The sequence below is a fragment of the Protopterus annectens genome, chromosome 13.part0, assembly GCF_019279795.1.
Source record: "Protopterus annectens isolate FY-2018-M chromosome 13.part0, PAN1.0, whole genome shotgun sequence".
NCBI classification, from domain to species: Eukaryota; Metazoa; Chordata; order Ceratodontiformes; family Protopteridae; genus Protopterus; species Protopterus annectens.
Window position 1 is genome coordinate 976,249,395 of NC_056747.1, and position 18,679 is coordinate 976,268,073.

General features: G+C 39.2%; 1 protein-coding gene across 1 annotated transcript in view; it reads right to left on the reverse strand.

Moving 5' to 3' along the window:
- The window catches only part of FKBP10 (FKBP prolyl isomerase 10), a 368,229-nt gene that overhangs the window by 66,436 nt on the left and 283,114 nt on the right, over positions 1–18,679 (reverse strand). Inside the window, exon 8 of the mRNA XM_044054794.1 lies at positions 6,254–6,396. Within this exon, the coding sequence (XP_043910729.1) occupies positions 6,254–6,396 (143 nt within the window). The remainder of the gene's footprint in view (positions 1–6,253; positions 6,397–18,679) is intronic.

Sequence of the window (18,679 nt, forward strand, 5' to 3'; positions counted from 1 at the left end):
TATGGCTTCGTGACACAATTAAACAAAAAAAAACATCTGAAAAGGGAAAAATGTTCCTGAAGATGCACTGCAGTTTCTGGCAGTCTCTATTCAAATGACTACTACACTAGAGATTGCTAGGAAAGCACCTGCAGGTTATCATTCTTGTATTTTTATGTTGCATAATCCAGACATGGGGAAGCACTGAGTAATAAATTTGTCCCTCATACATCTTACTTATTTGTTGATGGCGATTCAAACCTTTGGAGTCTTTGTTAAAACCATTTGATTTTATGGAGGTACAGGAGATCAAGGTGGGTTCAGTCATTAACAACACAGAATGCAGACATAAATCAATGCAAAGGAGTCTATACATGAGTCTACACAATACAGAATAGAGAGATAAAGTTTCAAAGCTGTCTTGATAATGGAGGATCTTTAGTCTGGTGGTGTTTTTAGTTGGGGACCTAGGGTACTTGTAGCTTTGTAATGTGCTTGGATAGATGCATACAAAAAGGGGCATTATATTCCTTAATTGGTCTAATCAGGGTAGAATTGACACCAAAGTTAATTTCTTTTGACTGATGAAATACCGACCTACCTTTTTATAGTACAATCAAACTAACTTACTAAAATTTACCATTAACTACTTCATCCTATGCAACCTCCAAAGCTTCTTTTATAGTCTGCTCCCTGAAATTCTTATATAACCTTTTAAGTTTCTGCTACTTTGCATATAAAACCTTATATTTACTCAACTCTCTTTTTAAACCAAAACATGCAACTTATTCTACTTTAACATTCTCCTTTTTGTTTATAGTACTGTTTTATCTGTCAACGATATACATGAATACAGCTTACGTATTTTAACTACCAAAATTCTCTATTGCTATTTTTATTGAAATGTATCTGTATTGCTATTTTTATTGCATTGTATATCTTTGGAACTTTTTCTCCCTGAGCTTCCCCTGAAAAAGGGCAATAGCTCAGCCGAACACTCCCGGTCAACAAATGTAAAATAAAAATAAATAAATAAATACCTTTACTTATTAACTGGTCTAGACAAAAGGCTTTCCTCACTACTTGTTGCTGCAAGGAGGTCAAAAGATAGAGAGTTGTCTACAAGGGTGCCGAGGTCTGTGATGACCATATAATTCTAGAGTGGGGTGCTATCTATAACGTACATTGATGTCACATTCTGTTTATTAAAGGTGACAGTGCAACACTTATCTGCATTTAAAGTGCAACACTTATCTGCATTTAACTTAAGTTAAGCCCAAATATGCAATTGATTTGTTTGGTTTAGCTTTGCTGGGATCACCTGTTGAGTCAATGACAACACCCTGCTTGCAGTCATAGGCAAATGTAGTTATCAATATGTCTGGATTAAGGGTTTGGAGATCCAACAAGCAGATAGTGAACAGAATGGATCCTGGTACTGAGCCCCGAGGAATGCATCTAGCCACGTATTTGCTTTCTGAGGTGGCACCTGCCACTTAAACTACATAGGGTCTATTATCTAGTTCGCTATCTGTCTTACAATATAACGGGCCTATGCTTTGACATTTCATTTATTTGGAAAACCAGCATGGGGAAACAGTATCAAAGATTTTGGCTAAATCCAGGTTCACTGTATGAACTGCATGGCTGCCATCTACTCCTTCTGAGACTTTCTCAAAGAAGTTTACTAAATTAAGTACACATGACCTCCTTTTGACAAAGCCATACTGTTGTGGGCCTAGAGCATTAATATTTTTTTACAACAAAGATTATAAAGTCAGATATAAATTAATACATTGCATGGCTTTGCAAACTTGCACTTATCAGGTTGATGGGTCTAGAGCTCCTGGGATCTGAATGGGGCCCATTTATGGAGGGGCATAATGTCAGACATTTTCTGTAACCCAAGGACATATTCACTGGTTATGTTTAAATTGAACAGTTTTTAGAGGGGGTTCAGAGAGGGCATTTCTGGTGCTGTTGATTAAGCAGCTAGGTGTATTATCAAGGCCCACAGAGGTGGTATTTTAAGCTTTGGAGAGTTCAATTAAGACATGTTCCATAGTAATGCTTTGGAGAGGAAAAGATTCAGGAATTTGAAGAACTTCAGTGACTATTTGTGGTAAAGCTGTATCTTGGTCAACTGGCACCTTGGGCAACTCCCCTCCCCGCAGAATTGCAGAGATAAGGCTCCCAAAAAATGCTCTGTGCAGAGGACTATTAGTTTTCTACATAACTTATCTGTCTGAAATATGTTTCAGAAGCAAGGAGATATACTAGCTTCATGCTACAGTTCCTAACTTAGACAGACACACACACGCGCGCACACACACACACACACACACACACACACACACACACACACACACACACACACAAAACAAAAGAATCATATAAATAGTTGCAATTTCATTTGCAGCTGCTTAAACGACTACAGATACTGCTGTCATGCCCAGGTGTCCAGCAAATTCAGCTGCATCACTGACTTCCGGGGACCAACTGGCATATCTTCTATAGTGCTGATAGTGCACCCTCACAGCTTGCATCCAGGGCAACCTCTCCATTTAGCTCTCCCTAGCTATGACTTTGGTTTCTGGTGTGACGTGTATAACTTCATCTGCAAGTACAGAAGCAGTATTTTAGGGTCAGAGTGGATAACATCATTATTCATTAATTCAAAGAATTCTTCTATGTTATTCCTTAATCATCTGATGGAATTAAAGAAGTACTTATGATTATCTTTGACTGCAGATTCTAATTTTAATTTGTATTCCATTATGTTCTCCCTTATGGTAACTTTCAGATATTTGCTGAGCTTTCTGCCAAAGTCTTTAATCTGGGTAGAGTTTGACTTAATATATGCCTTAATTAGCATTTATTATTTTATTATATAATGTATTGATGCTGCATTCCACCAAAATTGTTTACTTTTCCATCCCCCAGTATATTTAATGAGGACTGTGACAGCTTAGTTTATGCTACTTTTTAGACTGGAATAAAGTTCATTGACGTAAGCGACAAATGAGATTACACGGGGTCTGGAAATTTTTCACTGAATTTTGAAAGCTTATCATATAGATTTAATAGGTTAGTCTGGTCAGTTGAGATACACTAATGTTGTTACTCTGGCCAAGGGTAGAGTGCTAGAGTATATTGTATGTGCTAATCTAGCCTGCCTGAGTGCACAGGATGCAAGTTATTTTGTGGACCAATGTCCACGTCATGAATGGATCTGTGGGACTAGCTGCCACGATGTAGCACACAGGCTTGGTGCAGAATACTGACACTGATATGGTTTGACCTCTGTGACTGGCTGCTGTGATGTGGCACAGAAATTTGATAGTGAACGGATATATGTAGGACTCGCTACCATGATATGGTACAGCAACTTAAAACAGACTGTCTAGTAAGTAAAATCTTCTGGCTGTTCTACAGAGACGTGATGAAGTGCAGCATTTTAACCAAAATGCAGTCTGTGTGATATAGCCAAAAGAGAAAACGCATTGCAGTGTCAACCCATGACGTACATATTTTATGGTGGGTGCAGTATGGTTGTAACAGTGTAATTTAGTCCTCTTCCACAAAGTATACCTTTTTATGGAGGGGGTGAAATATAGCTCAGCTATGTCCAGTTTGTATATTCTTAGCTACATCCTTGTTTAAAAGGGTACCTTCCAACACTTTACCACAGTTTTACCACTAGGAAGCCTGTGACATCAATTACCTTAGTCTACCATTTTCATAAGTCTAACCAGTGCAGCAAGGGTAAAATCACAAGAGTCTGGTTCTAAGCCACGTCTGTAACTATCAAGTAGCATGTGTTTGTAGAATTGTGGTTCGGGAAGCTGCACGTTTTAGGATGCACATGTGGATGATGAGAATACCATCATTCCTCACAACAGGATTTTTTTTTCATTTCAGACGGTCATGATCAGACACCACCATAAGACTAATGCAATAACATTAAGTGGGTTTAGGTTTTATAACCTTTACAAGACAAGCAGGCTATGTTCAGCTGTTGTAGGAATCAGTGAGGAAATATAAACCATAAATCCAAAGTATATGTTTATTGAACACTTTTTTCTACATAAATGTCATAGACTTCAGAATAAAAACGTAAAACTCACTTCTTTAAAATGTGATCAAAAGGTTACGCGATCATGTCACATGACCAAATGCACATATGTCAATAAATATTCTCAGCCACAATGTAATATATGAAAAAAGGTGAAATATATCACACAAACCATGATACACATAACATAAAATAAATTTCTCACAACCTAGCTGCTTTTAAAATACTGCTTATGGAAACAGAATAACTTATTCCAGGAGGTTTTGTGGCTTTAAACTTATCTTGCCAAATAACATTGTGTGCCTCCAGCAATGACTTCCAATCTCCTCCCCTTTGGGGTCAGAACACTTTCTCAATGATAAAGAAATATATATAAAATACATAACAGAAAATGCAACAATCCCTTTTGTATAACAACTAAATTTGCCCCAAAAGAAAATTTTTGGACCCAAACCACAGGATGGGTATTTCATTCAGTCCCTTCATGTTTACACTGGCATTGACTACAGCTCCCACATTTGAACATCTTATTGATTCCATATTTTCTGTTACTGAGCACTGAGTTTCAGCGATTTAAGTTTTTTTATCACTGAGAAAGTATTCCGCTCCCATAGGGGAGGGGATTTGAAGTAAGTGCTGGAGGTAAGTGTGATTTATTGGCAAATTGTGTTTAATGTTGGAAAACCTCCTGGAATAAATGATTAGGCTTGCATAAGTAGTATTTTAAAGCCAGTATCAGTCTTGTTATCAGAAGGTCCTTCTGTATACCCAAATATGCACAACAAACCATTTCTTCAAGAGATTCACCTGTCACGATATCCCTGTACAAAAATCTGAACTGACCCCATATGGAATGATGTGCTCCTTTCTGAATATACAACATGCCAAGTATCAGAATGTCAAAGAGGGTTCAGAAATTCTGTACAAAGAAAATAAACAAATTATTCCATTCATTTAGCTACTCTTAAACTGCATTCACTTTATTATGGGCTAATTAGGTGGGACCTGAATATGGCATTTAAGTATCTGAAGAATAAATTTTGCCTCATCTACTGATATCAGTGTCACGTCTTTACTACACACACTATAAACTGATGTTTACTGATACTGACAAATTAAAAAAAAATAATTTCCTCTGTGAATGTTAACAGCTTGGGAATGGTTACCTCTGAGCACATGACAGGCAGCCATTATAAACCATTTAAAATCAATGCTTAACAACTGCTTTGGGAACAGGAATACAAACTTTACTATGCGGTATACAGACTTCTAATGATCTCTGTTGAGATTCTTGAGTCTGAATTCTTGGCCATCTTTCCAACACTGTAGCACTGAATATCAGATAAGATATACTAGAAGTGTACACTATTAACTGCTTTAAAGAGTTTTAGTGGCATTCAGGCATGTAAAACAGAATTAAGTGATTTAAGTCCTGCTACATATTTTAAACCTATAATTTTTTTTTATATTTTTGGTCTGTTTCTTAATTAAAACCTATATAAACATTTTACAAAGCCATGTCCCAAACAAATTTGCCATATCTATTGGTTGCGTCACTGTAGGGATAACATGAGATACCTTCATATACTTCAGTGCATCACGCAGGGGTACTTTCATTTAAGTCTATGAATGCATCCTCTTGCCATCTCTACACTCACGCCACAAGGTACAAAAGGTAAGAAAACATTGGCAAAATACTTTAACACTTACTGGGTGCCAGTTGGTAGATGGACAGTAAACAACTGAGTTTACTAGTAAAGGGCAGCACTTAAAGCTTTAACATAATTGTAATGTTTTATAATGTTTGTGGCAACTGTTTTCAGTGTTGATATTCTTTTGATATGTTGTTGAAATCATATCTTTTAATGGAAGTTATTTAAATGTGGCAATGATTACATGTCGATATTTGAAGAAATCCGGTCTAAACCTGGAAGACAGCACTCACATCACCTCTGCAGATAAAGTATTGCACTTTTAGAGCTATTGCTTAGTTTCATTTTGTATTTATCTTTATATAATGCCAGTCTGCATTCTCTGCATATGGGATAAAAACACAGAAAGTGAATCTAACATGAAAATACTTTGAGAGAAAAAATACACGTTTCACAAGTTACATGGATGCATGCTTTACAAACTGAAACTCACATAAAGCAAATGTAGTACTGAGATACAGAGGACTACATGCATTTAGTTAACTACCTCCACTCTCTCCATGTCCCAAATGTGGTGGAACAGTGACCAAGCGCCTTTCTCCTAGGCACATGCCTTCAAGCCCAAGTTCCAGCCCTTCAATGACCTTATTTCCTCCAAGGATAACTTCCTGAACGTGGCCATAATCATGCCTAAAAAAAAAACAAAACAAAAAAACAAACAAAAAAAAAAAAAAAAAACTCAAATATAAGAAATACTGTTGAGTTCTGAGAGATTAGTATAAGGACAGGCCAGTACATTTATTACAGCACATTTGAAATGTAAGTTATACTACTTCACTCTGTGATCACAATAAAGCATTCCAGTGAGTGTTTCAGGACTGATTGATGCACTTCTAAACTTCCTCATCTGTATTCTTTGACTACAGACAAAGTTATGAAGGTAACTTCCCAAAAATATGTATAACTCAGATTACTGCTTGAATGAATCTCACTGTTGCTGCTGTTTGTACAGGTAAACTGGCTCTGGATACAAGAGATCCATAGGCAGTATAAAAACACAAGAGATATACACAGGTGGTGTAAGAATAACTTTTCTCACCGGCAACATGTTTTGTTACACAAAAAAGTTTGATATAAAAAGCAATTATAGCCTCAGACCCACAAATGCTACATTGATTAATGTGGACAGCAGTTATCAAAAACAACAAAATATAAAATATCTAACAGTACAGCAGTCATCTTTTAGATTACTAGCGTCATAGACTGTTACTAGGCTAATGACCCAGGTGGCCTTTTAAATTTTACTAAAAGAATACCAATGTCTTGTATCCAAGTAGGAGATTCAGGGCCAGGTGTTTATAAGCTACCTCTGTCTATAAGGGGCACAGGTGCCAAGCTCAATATAAATTTCATATTACCCATCCACTTGTCTAGGTTGTGCTTAAACTGAATAACAAACAAACTCAGCTTCAAATGGATGGGAAGACTGTTCCATAGGATGGACAATCTCTGGGAGACATATCTCTCTCTCCAGCATGTTCTGTTTAAGTCACAGACAAAGTTCAGGTCCTTAGACTTTGTATTTCTGGTACTGTTTGACTTACGGATATGCAGGAGATTCATAGGTGTTGGGTTTGTGGATGCCTTGCAAGTCAGGCATAGATCACTTCTCAGCGGTTTTTGAAGTTCTTTCTCAGGACTTCAAACATCTCTACCAGTGTTATTTAGCTTTACTCTGATCCTATTCAGAAAGGCATACTCGACCACAAACAATTCAGTTCACTAAACCAGGAATCAGAAGGACAGCCAGGAGAAAGTACAGTTGTGTACACTTACCATAAATGTAGATGTTCGAGTGTATTCACTGTTGCAGTCATCACACTTGGGTTATCTGCCTGCAGGTAGCACTCAGTCGGCCCAAATACCAGAGTCTTGGGATTTCGGTATAAAACACATCTTTGGTCCACAGCTCGTGAGCACAAAGTTATATATTTATACCAATTTTGGAGTTGGTTTCACTGATTTTGGAACATTATTTATTCAGGACATCTCTTTATCTTCAGGTACATCCTATTGCCGATTTTACATTTTGGACAGAGCGGGGAGACATCGCCACTTTAGTTCTTCTGGTCGCTTGTGGAAAATTCCTGGCATCCAGTTGTACCATACAAAAGGTGGAGGATTTGATTTTTTATTATGGACACTAATGTGGAAGTTGACAACCTTACCATACATCCCACCCCCGGAGAAGTTGCCAAGCTCACTAAGAATCTGGCTGACGTCATTGAGCATGCGCACACAGTACTTCGACAATTAAAAGGGAGTTTCGAAGCCCTGTAACAACGTAGCGAAAGTTCTGACTTTTTTTGTCTTCGTCTTCGGATGAGGAGACAGTGATAGTTTCAGTAAACAATGACACCTTCTAACAAACTTTTTCTAAATTCCTGCAGGAAGCGGATTATAACCTCTTCACTGAAGTCTACTCACCAGGACACATTAAAAGGTCTGTACATTCTCAGTTTTTGTCATTTGACTTCAAGAGCTGTTTCTTTGAGCTAGAAAACACAGTACTAAAGCTCAAAAGTTTGATACTTGAAAATCATTATTTAAACAAATGTGTCGTACTGAAAATAGTGCTGGGGTTAAGGGTGTACAAGTTCCCCAATGGCATCACTATTAAAGACAAAATTTATAACGATATTAAAGAGTTATATAACACAGCTGATCTGGAGGTGCTTAAAGCTCTAATTAGTTGGAACTCAGAGAAAATTAGGCACCTTAAAGAGCAAATTAAGGGTATGGATGAGAAGCTAAACAAGCACCCAGATTTCCAGGCCTTTCAATACTTACAATTTATTTGAGAAAAGTGAAAGACTCGTGGATAATGTCACCAATAAGAAAAAGAAAAAAAACTATTTAAGAGACTTAAAAAGTTACCAGCTGGGACAAGCTTTTTTGATCAAAAAGAAAAAACAGAATTCTAACTATACTGATTCTAATAATTACCAACATAAAAAACAAAGAAATAAACGTTTAGATAGGCTTGATTCCTTCTTTTCAGAGACTGTCACTTTTGGTAATAATGAGTTTGGGGGACCACAAAGAGATTCTTTTTAGTCAATCCAGTGAAATGAGTGAGACAAGTGAACAATCTTTGTCTTCTTCCCCTACATTTTTTCAGTCAGCAACAGAAATGGACAGTCTGCCCCCCAATCAAGAGACACTGACAGTTAGGGTTGCCACCTTTTAAGCGGGCCAAAGTGGGACATGGTGGTGTGGCCAATACAACACTGGCCACAACCTCTACCGTGATGTCACCACCAGAGTGGTGAAGGAGATGCTGTTATGGATATGATGGATGGCTGCTGGAGTGGCTAGCTGGGTGGTGGGAGTAGCAGCTGGATGGATGAATGACTGGATGGATAGCTTGATGGATAGATGGATGGTTGGCTGCATGAATGGCTGGGGGCTGGATGGATGGCTGGCTGGAGTGGCTAGCTGGTTGACGGGAGTAGCTGCTGGATGGATGGCTTGATGGATGGATGCCTGGCTGAATGGATGACTGGCTGCATGAATGGATGGATGGATGGATGGCTGGCTGGAGGATGGCGGGATGGAGGAGGAGGATGGCTGGCTGGCTAGCTGGATGGATGAAGGAGGAGGATGGCTGGCTGGATGGAGGAGGAGGATGGCTGGCTGGATGGAGGCAGAGAATGGCTGGCTGGCTGGCTGGATCACTTGTTATATAAAAAAAAAAAAAAATCTTGGTCGTTTTTGTAGCGGCTGTAGAAGCGCTTAAAACAAAGTGCTCCTACAGCTGCTATCTTTGCAGGGCTCTTCCCGCCCCAATCCCCACCCCTTTCTTGAATTGCAGCCAATTGCTGCATGAATTAAAGCACCTGGACCTAACAAGCCGCAGCTTTGTCTGCAGGTCCGGGTTGGTGACATAACTGAATTGCCGTGAAAAAGCCAGAAGTAATTGTGACTTTTCCACGACAATTCAGTGCGATCACAAAAGCAGGACTTTTTAGGTCCCACTACTTGAAACAGCGGGCAACGGGATAAGGTGGCTTAAACCGTGAGTGTTCCACTGACAATGGGATGGGTGGCAACCTTACTGACAGTAGTAACGAAGAAAAAAGGGAAGAACAAAGGACGCTAGAGTCTATCATGTTAATTTAAGCAAAACATTTTTTTCTGAAGCTGAATTAAAATTACTATCAAAAAGTTTTTTTTTACCAGCCAATAAGGCACCCTTGGTTGACACTGTAATAAATTTTAAGTTATATACTAGAAAGGTAATTTTAAAGTATATTTTGAATAATGTTGACCTTCGTGAATGTAGCTGTAGAAAAAATAGCACATATAATCCAGCACTGGTACATACTCTCAATGTTTTTTCTTCCATAGTGGAGGCTGATTTACACCATTTATTAAATAACACTGGAAGGTATTATAAACCAAAGTATTGTCATTTAATTAGAGAAGAAGCTTCAGCACTCAAACGGTTAGGCAGTCATGAGGACATTAGATTCATGAAGGCCGATAAAGGACAAGGTATTGTCACTATGGAAAGTGATCAATATACATAACTACTTAAAAATTACTAAGGACTTTCTAAGACAAAGTTACAAAAATATAGATCTGTATCTATTAGATTTATTGCATCAGGGTTTTACTGACCTAGATTTATTTGAGTTTCTTGTGGTGGAAGAAAGTACAGTTGTGTACACTTACCATAAATGTAGATGTTCGAGTATATTCACTGTTGCAGTCATCACATTTGGGTTATCTGCTTGCAGTAGCCCTCAGTCGGCCTGATTATCAAAGTCTTGGGTCCTGCATCAGTTGCGGTCTCATTTTCCGTGACGTCAGGTAGTCAGGGGTATAAAGCATGCAGCCAGTGCCATTGCATCAGTTTTTCTTGTCCCAGATGTCAGGTGCCCCCATAATGGGAAGCAATTATATACAAGGTTACACCTCCAACAAAAAGCAAATACACCAAAAAGCTTTAAGCATATAAAATCAGAATAGAGGTACAGTCAATAGAAGTCAGGGGGCTGGAGGGAGGGTAACCAGGACTGCAAAAGTGAATACACTCGAACATCTACATTTATGGTAAGTGTTCACAACTGTACTATGTTCTTCATATTTCACTGTTGCAGTCATCACCTAAGGATGGGACGAGGAATTTAGACAGCATTAGGACCAGCTATAAGGCCCTGCAAGACTGCAGTGGCAAAGCCAGCTCTGGACTTAGAGAAAATTGGCAAATGGTAATCCTTGGTGAAAGTATGTACAGAACTCCAGGTAGCAGCTTCTAGGATGTCCCTGGTAAGGACACCTCTGAGAAAGGCTGGAGAGGTAGATGCAGCCCTGGTTGAATGGGGTCTAATCCCCTGTGGGATAGGTTTTCCATGGTGCTTATAGCAGAAATTAATGCAATGGTCTATCCATTTAGAAAGGGTTTGCTTTGAAATAGCCTTCCCTTCTGCCCCTGCAGCAAATGCCACCAGCAGTTGTTCAGATTTTCTTTGAAGTTTAGTCCTGTCCAAGTAAAATCTAAGTTGTCTGTGCACATCTAAGGAGTGCAGTATCCATTCCCCTTTGTTCTGTGGATTAGAAAAGAAGGTTGGCAAATGAATGGATTGATTAAGAACCACACTGGATACCACCTTGGGCATGAAGGAGGGATTGGTCCTGAGGGACACCCTGTCCACATGAAAGATGATGAAAGCTCCACTGCCATAAGGGCCTGTAATTCAGATACACTTCTTGCTGAAGTGATTGCTAAAAGGAAGGCTGTTTTCCAATAAATGAATTTTAACTCTGCACTTGCAGCTGGCTCAAAAGGAGGAAGAGTGAGTTTCTCCAATATAAAGTTAACGTCCCAGGCTGGAGTTGGGGCTCTCCTGGGTGGTCTTAAGTTTTTGGCCCCTCTGAGGAACTGCTTGAGCAGTGGATGAGAGAAGAGGGGTGGGTTCTGTGTTGTAATGAGCTGAAATGGCTGAGGCGTGAATTTTGATGGAGGAAAAAGAAAGGCTCTTGTGAAGCATCTCAGTTACGTATTGAAGAATATGAGGTAAATTGGGTGCTGCTGTGCCATCCCTTGAGTTTGGTTCCAGGCACAGAATCTTTTCCATTTTTCAGCATAAGATTTTCTAGTACTAGGCCTCGTTGCCTCCAAAATGACATCCAACACTTGTTTACTGAGGGATGGTAATGGAGAGATTAGGTAATTAGCCAGGCTGCCAGGTTCAGGGTTTGAAGTTGAGGGTGCAGAATCTGGCTCTCCTGCTGTGACAGCAGGGTAGGGGTCTGAGGCAGGTGCCATGGAGCCAGCAGTGACACACTGTGCCAGTGTTGGCGTGGCCAGTCTGGTGCAATCAGTATCGTCCTTGGTTTGTCCTGTTTGATTTTTGGAAAGGAGAGGCAGAGGACGAAAGGCATAAACTGATAGATTTTTCCAGCTGAAGGACAGAGCATCCACTTTCCAAGCTTGTTTGTGGGGAGTCCTTGTGCAGAATTTGTCCAATTGGTAGTTCTGGGGGGAGGCAAACAGGTCTATATCTGGGCTCCTCCATTTATCAGCATGTTGAAAGTCTTTGGTTCCAGTTTCCAGTCATGTGGGTCCATGAGATTTCTGCTTAGTTCGTCTGCCAGTGTATTTAGTTTTCTTGGCTGGAATTGAGCCTGTAGATGCCCTTGGTAGCTCACTGCTGTGTTCCACAGAGCCATGGCTAGTCAGAGGGGGTAAGAATGGGTAACCCCCCCCTGCTTGTTTATGTACCACATAACAGTGGTGTTGTCCGTCTTTACCATTAATTGTTCTGGAAGAATGTGGTCCTTGAAGGCTGTCAGAGCATTCTGTACAGCTAACATTTCTTTTTGATTGATATGTAGGTGCATTTGACTTGGGTTCCATTTGCCCTGAATGCACTTCCCTGCCAGGTGAGCCCCCCATGCATAGTCTGATGCTTCCTGTTGTTAGGGTTTGGGCAGCAGGGGGTAGAGTGAAAGGTAGTCCCTTGTTCTGGTGGCAGGCCTCTGCCCACCAAAGGAACTCTAACCTTAGGCAAGGTATGATAGGAATCATTGCTTCTAGATCCTGAGAATGTTGACACCATAAGCTTTTTAGAAACCACTGTAGTTTCCTCATATGCAGTCTTGCATATGGAATTAGTAGAATGCAGGAGGCCATGAACCTCAAGGCTTGCAGTATTTGCCTTGCAGACAGAAGGGTTTTTGTGGCCATTAGTTTGAAGTACGTTGTCAAATGAATTTGTTTCTCTGGCATGAGGAAAGCCATCTGGGAAGTTGTGTTCAAGCTTGCTCCTAGAAATATAATTTGTTGACAGGGTACCAGATGTGATTTCTTTTTGTTTATGGTGTACCCCAGGCAAGTTAACACCTTTTGCACAAATGCCAGATGATTCAAAAGTATGTCCTGGCTTTCTGCCTGAATTAGACAATCGTCCAGGTATGTGTATATTTGAATATTTCTTTGCCTGCAAAAAGGAATGACTGGGGCTAGGCACATTGTGAATACCCTGGGCGCAGTAGATAAGCCAAAGGGCAGTGCAGAGAACTGATAGTGCATGTAGTCTGCTTTGAAGCGTAGGTATCTTCTGCAACATTCCCTGAATGGGATGTGCAGGTAGGCTTCCTTTAAATCCAGTGTTGCCAATCAGGCATCTTTGCCTAGCATAGGAAGCAACTGGTGAAGAGTTAGCATCTTAAATTTTGGAATCACCAAAAAGGTGTTTAAGACAAAAAGGTCCAGGACAGGACGCCATGAGTTGTCTTTTCTGGGTACCAGGAAAAGTCTTGAGTAGGAACCTTGTCCCTTTTCATCTTCTGGTACAGCTTGAACAGCATTTATGCTTAAGAGAGAAAGTACTTGCTTTTGAGCCTCTGCCTACTGATTTGGGGGTAGATCTGGCCAACCGTTTCAGGCTGGTAACATGTGGAAGTGAAATCTGTATCCTTGGCAAGCTATATTTAAAACCCATTTGTCCTGGGTAATGAGTTCCCAGTTTTTGGCCTGCAGAGCAATCTTTCCCCCTAAAGGAGCAGTCCAGTTGAGAAGTGCTTGGAAGTTTTAAAGTTGTCATTGAGACAGTTTACCATAGGGGGAGTCTTACTACTCCCTGATTTGGAAGTGGAAGCCCCCCACTGCTTAGTCCTGTGCGTATCCTGGGATTGAAGTCTGGGTGTTCTGCTGCTTCTGGGTTTGAACTGAGAAGGCCTGGAAGAGGCAGGAAAGGACCAATTCTTAGAGGGCCAATGCCTACTAAATCTTGGAGGCTGTACTTGTAGGAAATCTTTTACAGTTTTCATTGATTTAGCTTTATCCTCCATCTTTTTAAGAACTTCTTCTGCTTTGTTGCCAAACAGGCAGTCCTGATTTAAGGGGGCATCCAGCAATTTAGCTTTAACATGATCTGGCAAAGATTGTTCCTTAAGCTAAGCATGCCTTCTAAGTACAGACCCAGCGACAGTAGCCCTGCAAGATGCCTCTAGTGAATCAAAACCATATTGCAAAGTATGTTTTCCAACCTGTTCAACAGAATGCATTAAATCCTGTAAATCCTTATTTTCAGCACAGTCAGGAATTAACATCATTTTCTGTTTAAGCAATCCAATAATATGCTGCTGATACTTTAACATATGACACTGGCAGTTTAAGGCCCTAATGACCAAGGTTGCAGAAGTGTAAACCTTCTTACCCCATCTATCCAGTGTGGAATCCCTATCAGAGGGGGTAGGATTTTTAGCAGTAGTAGCCTTAATGCCCTTGGATCCCTGTGAAATGGTCTCAGGATCCGCAGTAGGATTTTTAAAAAGGAACTTGTGAGAGTCAGGAATCCTGTAATATCTATCAGGTTTTCTGGGAGCAGGAGGTAAACAGTCAGGGGCCAAGCTAGATTCCGAAAAGGCATCATCAACAATGTCTAGTACAGGAGGGATAGCTAAAGCCTGTGTTGGAGCAGGAATAAGAAATCCCTGAACCTCTTTTTAGAATCAGAGTAATCCTGGGTTTTCCATCAAAAATGCTCCCTAAGAGTATGCAAGGTTTCACCAAAAGAGAAATCCTCTGGGGGAGAAGCAGAGGGAATAGATTCCTTTGCATCAGAATCCTCACAGGTAGATAAGGGCAAATCCTGGTCATCAGAGGAAACAGAAATTTCAGAATCCTGGTCAGAAGTATCATAAACAAATTCATTCCTAGGTCTCTTAGAGGGGGAAGGTTGCCTTCCCCTGATTAAAGTAATAAGGTCTTCATCCATTCTTATCATTTGTTTTTTAGGCATAGAGGCCTGACCATGTGGTCTGGGCATCGATTTTCTAGGCATGGTTCGAGTTTTAGGCCTTGAAGAAGAAGAAGATGGCGTTGGTTTAACGCAAGTCAGTAGGCCTGAATACACCCTCAGAAGCAGGGCCAGCACAGCGGCTCCGAAGCCATCCAAGGTAGAGACATCCACAGGTTCCACAGTGGAAGCATCTCGCGGCATACCAGACTCCGAATGGGTCTCAGTAGAGGCCTGTGAATCTGAAGTAGTGGGTATAAGGGGCTGTGAAAGCGCCTCACTGAGTACCGGCGAACTGGTGACTGGCTTAGAAGAAGCATCGTCGGCAGCTTTGGACCTAGGTGGCCTGTCTGTCTTTATCTTTGCGTTTTTTCAGAATGTCGGTAGTTGGATGGCTTACCAAAGACATATTTGGATAATTGAACAGAGTACCAAAGTATTTAGAAGTGTACAGACAATGAATAGTTTGTTGCTTAAATAAGGCACAAAACCGACAGCGAAGTACGTCGTGGTCAGGGCCTAGGCAAGGAATACAGTACGAATGAAAATCTTTATGAGGTATTTACTTTCCACAAGAAATACAATTATTGACTTTTACTGACATCAGTTAAGAGCAAGAAAAAGTTTCCCCACTGGGCTACTTAGCTTTAGTTGAAGACTTCGGTTCTGAAACTTGAAAATGAAAATTTCAGGAGTTGGCCGACCGGCAGTTGCGAACTGCTTCTGCTTCGGGCACCGCATGGCAAGAAAGACTGATGTAATGGCGTCGGCTGCATGCTTTATACCCCTGACCACCTGACATCAAGTAAGATGAGACAGCAACCGACACAGGACCCAAGACTGTGACAATCAGGCTGACTGGGGGCTACTGCAAGCAGATAACCCAAATGTGATGACTGCAATAGTGAAACACGAAGAATATCCCCAGTTAGGGTATTTTTTTTGGTATACCCAAAATACATAATATTGAACAACCTCCATTCAGGCCCATTGTGTCAGCACCCAATAACAAGACCTACAAAATCTCTATATATATTTAAATTGTTAAATCCTACAGTCCAGAAGAGCAGATTTTATCTGAAAGACTCTTGGATTTTTTTAGACACATTAAAGAACTATACTTTCACAGGAGAAGAAAGTCTGATGTGCACCTTAGACATCACCTTTCTATATACTTCTACAGATCAAGAGGCTGGTGTGGAATTTGTCAGACTATATCTTAGTAAATACTGCCAAAAGTATGGTTTAGATATAAGCATCATATTTCTACTGACAGAATTAGTGCTGAAAAATAATTTCATGTTTAATGAGAATATCATTCAACAAAAAAGTGGTGTAGCTATGGGGGCTCAAGTAGCCCCCACTTTTGCCAATTTATTCCTCTGCTGGTGGAAGGAAAAATATTTAGTCCAGCTGTCATCATATAAACATGTTAAGTACTATAAAAGATATATTGACTATTTATTTTTCATTTGGGCTGGTGATATTGATGCCCTAGGGATTTTTTTATAAGAAATTAATTACAGTATCCCTTGGCTCAATTTTACTTTGGGAGAAAAGGGCAGTTCTGTGCATTTTTTAGATATTCAGGTGGATATGAATGTTGCAGAGAAATCCTTTTCAAGCAACATTTATAGAAAGGACACTTTTACTAACAATTATCTTCATTTTGACAGTTTCCAACCCACTCATATGAAGTTTAATGTTTTTCGAGGGCAAGGCATCAGAGTTAGTCGACTAGTTAGCAATGATGAGAAATTTATGGAGGAAATGAATAAAATCATAGAACTTTTTGTGGAAATAAGTTATCCCCTCCAGAAATTAAATACTCTCTCTAGTGAAGTTAGAAGACAAAGATACATTAAATTTCCTCCTATTATTAAAAATGGATTCAGTATTAAGAAAGGAGAAATGGACAGCAGTTTTAGATGTTCCTTTCCAGTTTCACTGAGTATTGAGGATACTGGAATCAAACAAATAATTATTAATAATTGGAAAATCTTATTGGGAAATCAAGAACTCTAATATTATTGGAGACAAATCCAAATTCACCTACAAAAAGACTAGAAATCTAAACTTTTTTTTTTTTTTTAGAAAATGTGTCAAATATTAGGAAGACAAACATCACAGTTAGACCAGGAATGTATACATGTAATAATTGTTCACAATGTAGATATAGTTTAACCATGGACAGTTTTTATTTTGAACATAACTATTTATACATTGCAAAAGACAGATATTCCTGTTGTACTGAAGGTATAATTTATGCTGCCATTTGTGCCACATGTAAATCATTTTATATAGGGAAGACTATTCTACAATTAAACAGCAGAATTAGAGAACATGCACTAGCTATAAAAAAGAAGGACATTAATAATGCTTTAGCTAGGCATTCTCTAAGATGCAAGGAATTCAAGAAATTTCAATTTATGGTAATAGAAAAGGTTAATGACTTAAGATTTGTTGATAAAGTCAATACATATCTTGAATATTTAGAATTAAAATTGCAGATATTTTTAAGGGCTGATGTCACACCAGGCATCAATGAAAAAAATTCTATTAAGTGCTTCTTAAAGTTTAAAAATGTCTGCATTTAAAATATTTGATCGGATATAGACATATTTTAATAATGCATGTTTTTTGGTATTCAATATGACTTTTTTACTACTTCTTTTAACTAAATAAAGAAATATTGCAGGATTGTTCATTCTGGAATCTAATTGTTAAATTACTTGAGGACAGTTTGATTTACAAGATGATTGTATAATTGGTGTGAGTATATAAGTAGGATGTACGGGTAATGGATTTGTTTCTGAAGAAGTTCTGTATTAAACGAATGAAAACACTAACATTTTTTGAGGTCCCGACTTAGTTTTTGTTTTTAACTATGCAAATATTTCCAAGCAAAAATCCTAATTCTACACTTTGTTGCATACTTGGGAGTGATACATATGACCTCCCAACGTTTCTTTATTATTTATTATTTATTTATTTAACATTTGTTTACCAGGGAAATATGACTGGGCAAATCTGCCCATTTTCAGCAGAGGCCCAGGGAGAAAAGTTCTACATAATAACAGCATAGCAGTCAGTATTTTAAACAATACTGAAACAATCAAAGAAATGACAGTAATAAATCACATAACAACATATTATCACAGTTCAAGTTAGTAATAAAGTTAACAGGATCACTTAGTAGCACAAAATTTGGCAGTTACACTTGGTATCAAGAAATCACTCAGTGGAGTAGTGTCTCAACAGCTTATCTGATACCTCTTCCCAGTCGTTTCTTACCTCCTCCGATTGGTTCCTATAGTTACTGTGCAATATTTTATATGCCCTACTAAATATCACTTTTTTAACAGCAGCCTCTGTTCTAGATTTAATTAAAAACTGTACCAGTGCAGGTCTTTCCTTCAGATTCTCATTTCTCTTTTTCTCTGTGTATACTCTGATATCAATCCCTTATAAGGAAGGTAGTAGTCTCAAGCATGCAGTGCAAATGTTTCTTGGTCTCTTCCCATTGTATTACCTTTCCTCTCTAATCAGTTGTTCCCAATACATTGGTTCATTTGCCAGATTCCTTCAGTAAACTCCAGTCCACTCTTGCCTACTGTCTGCACCCTAAACTGCAGTCATCCCCACTGGCAAAATCCTCCCTC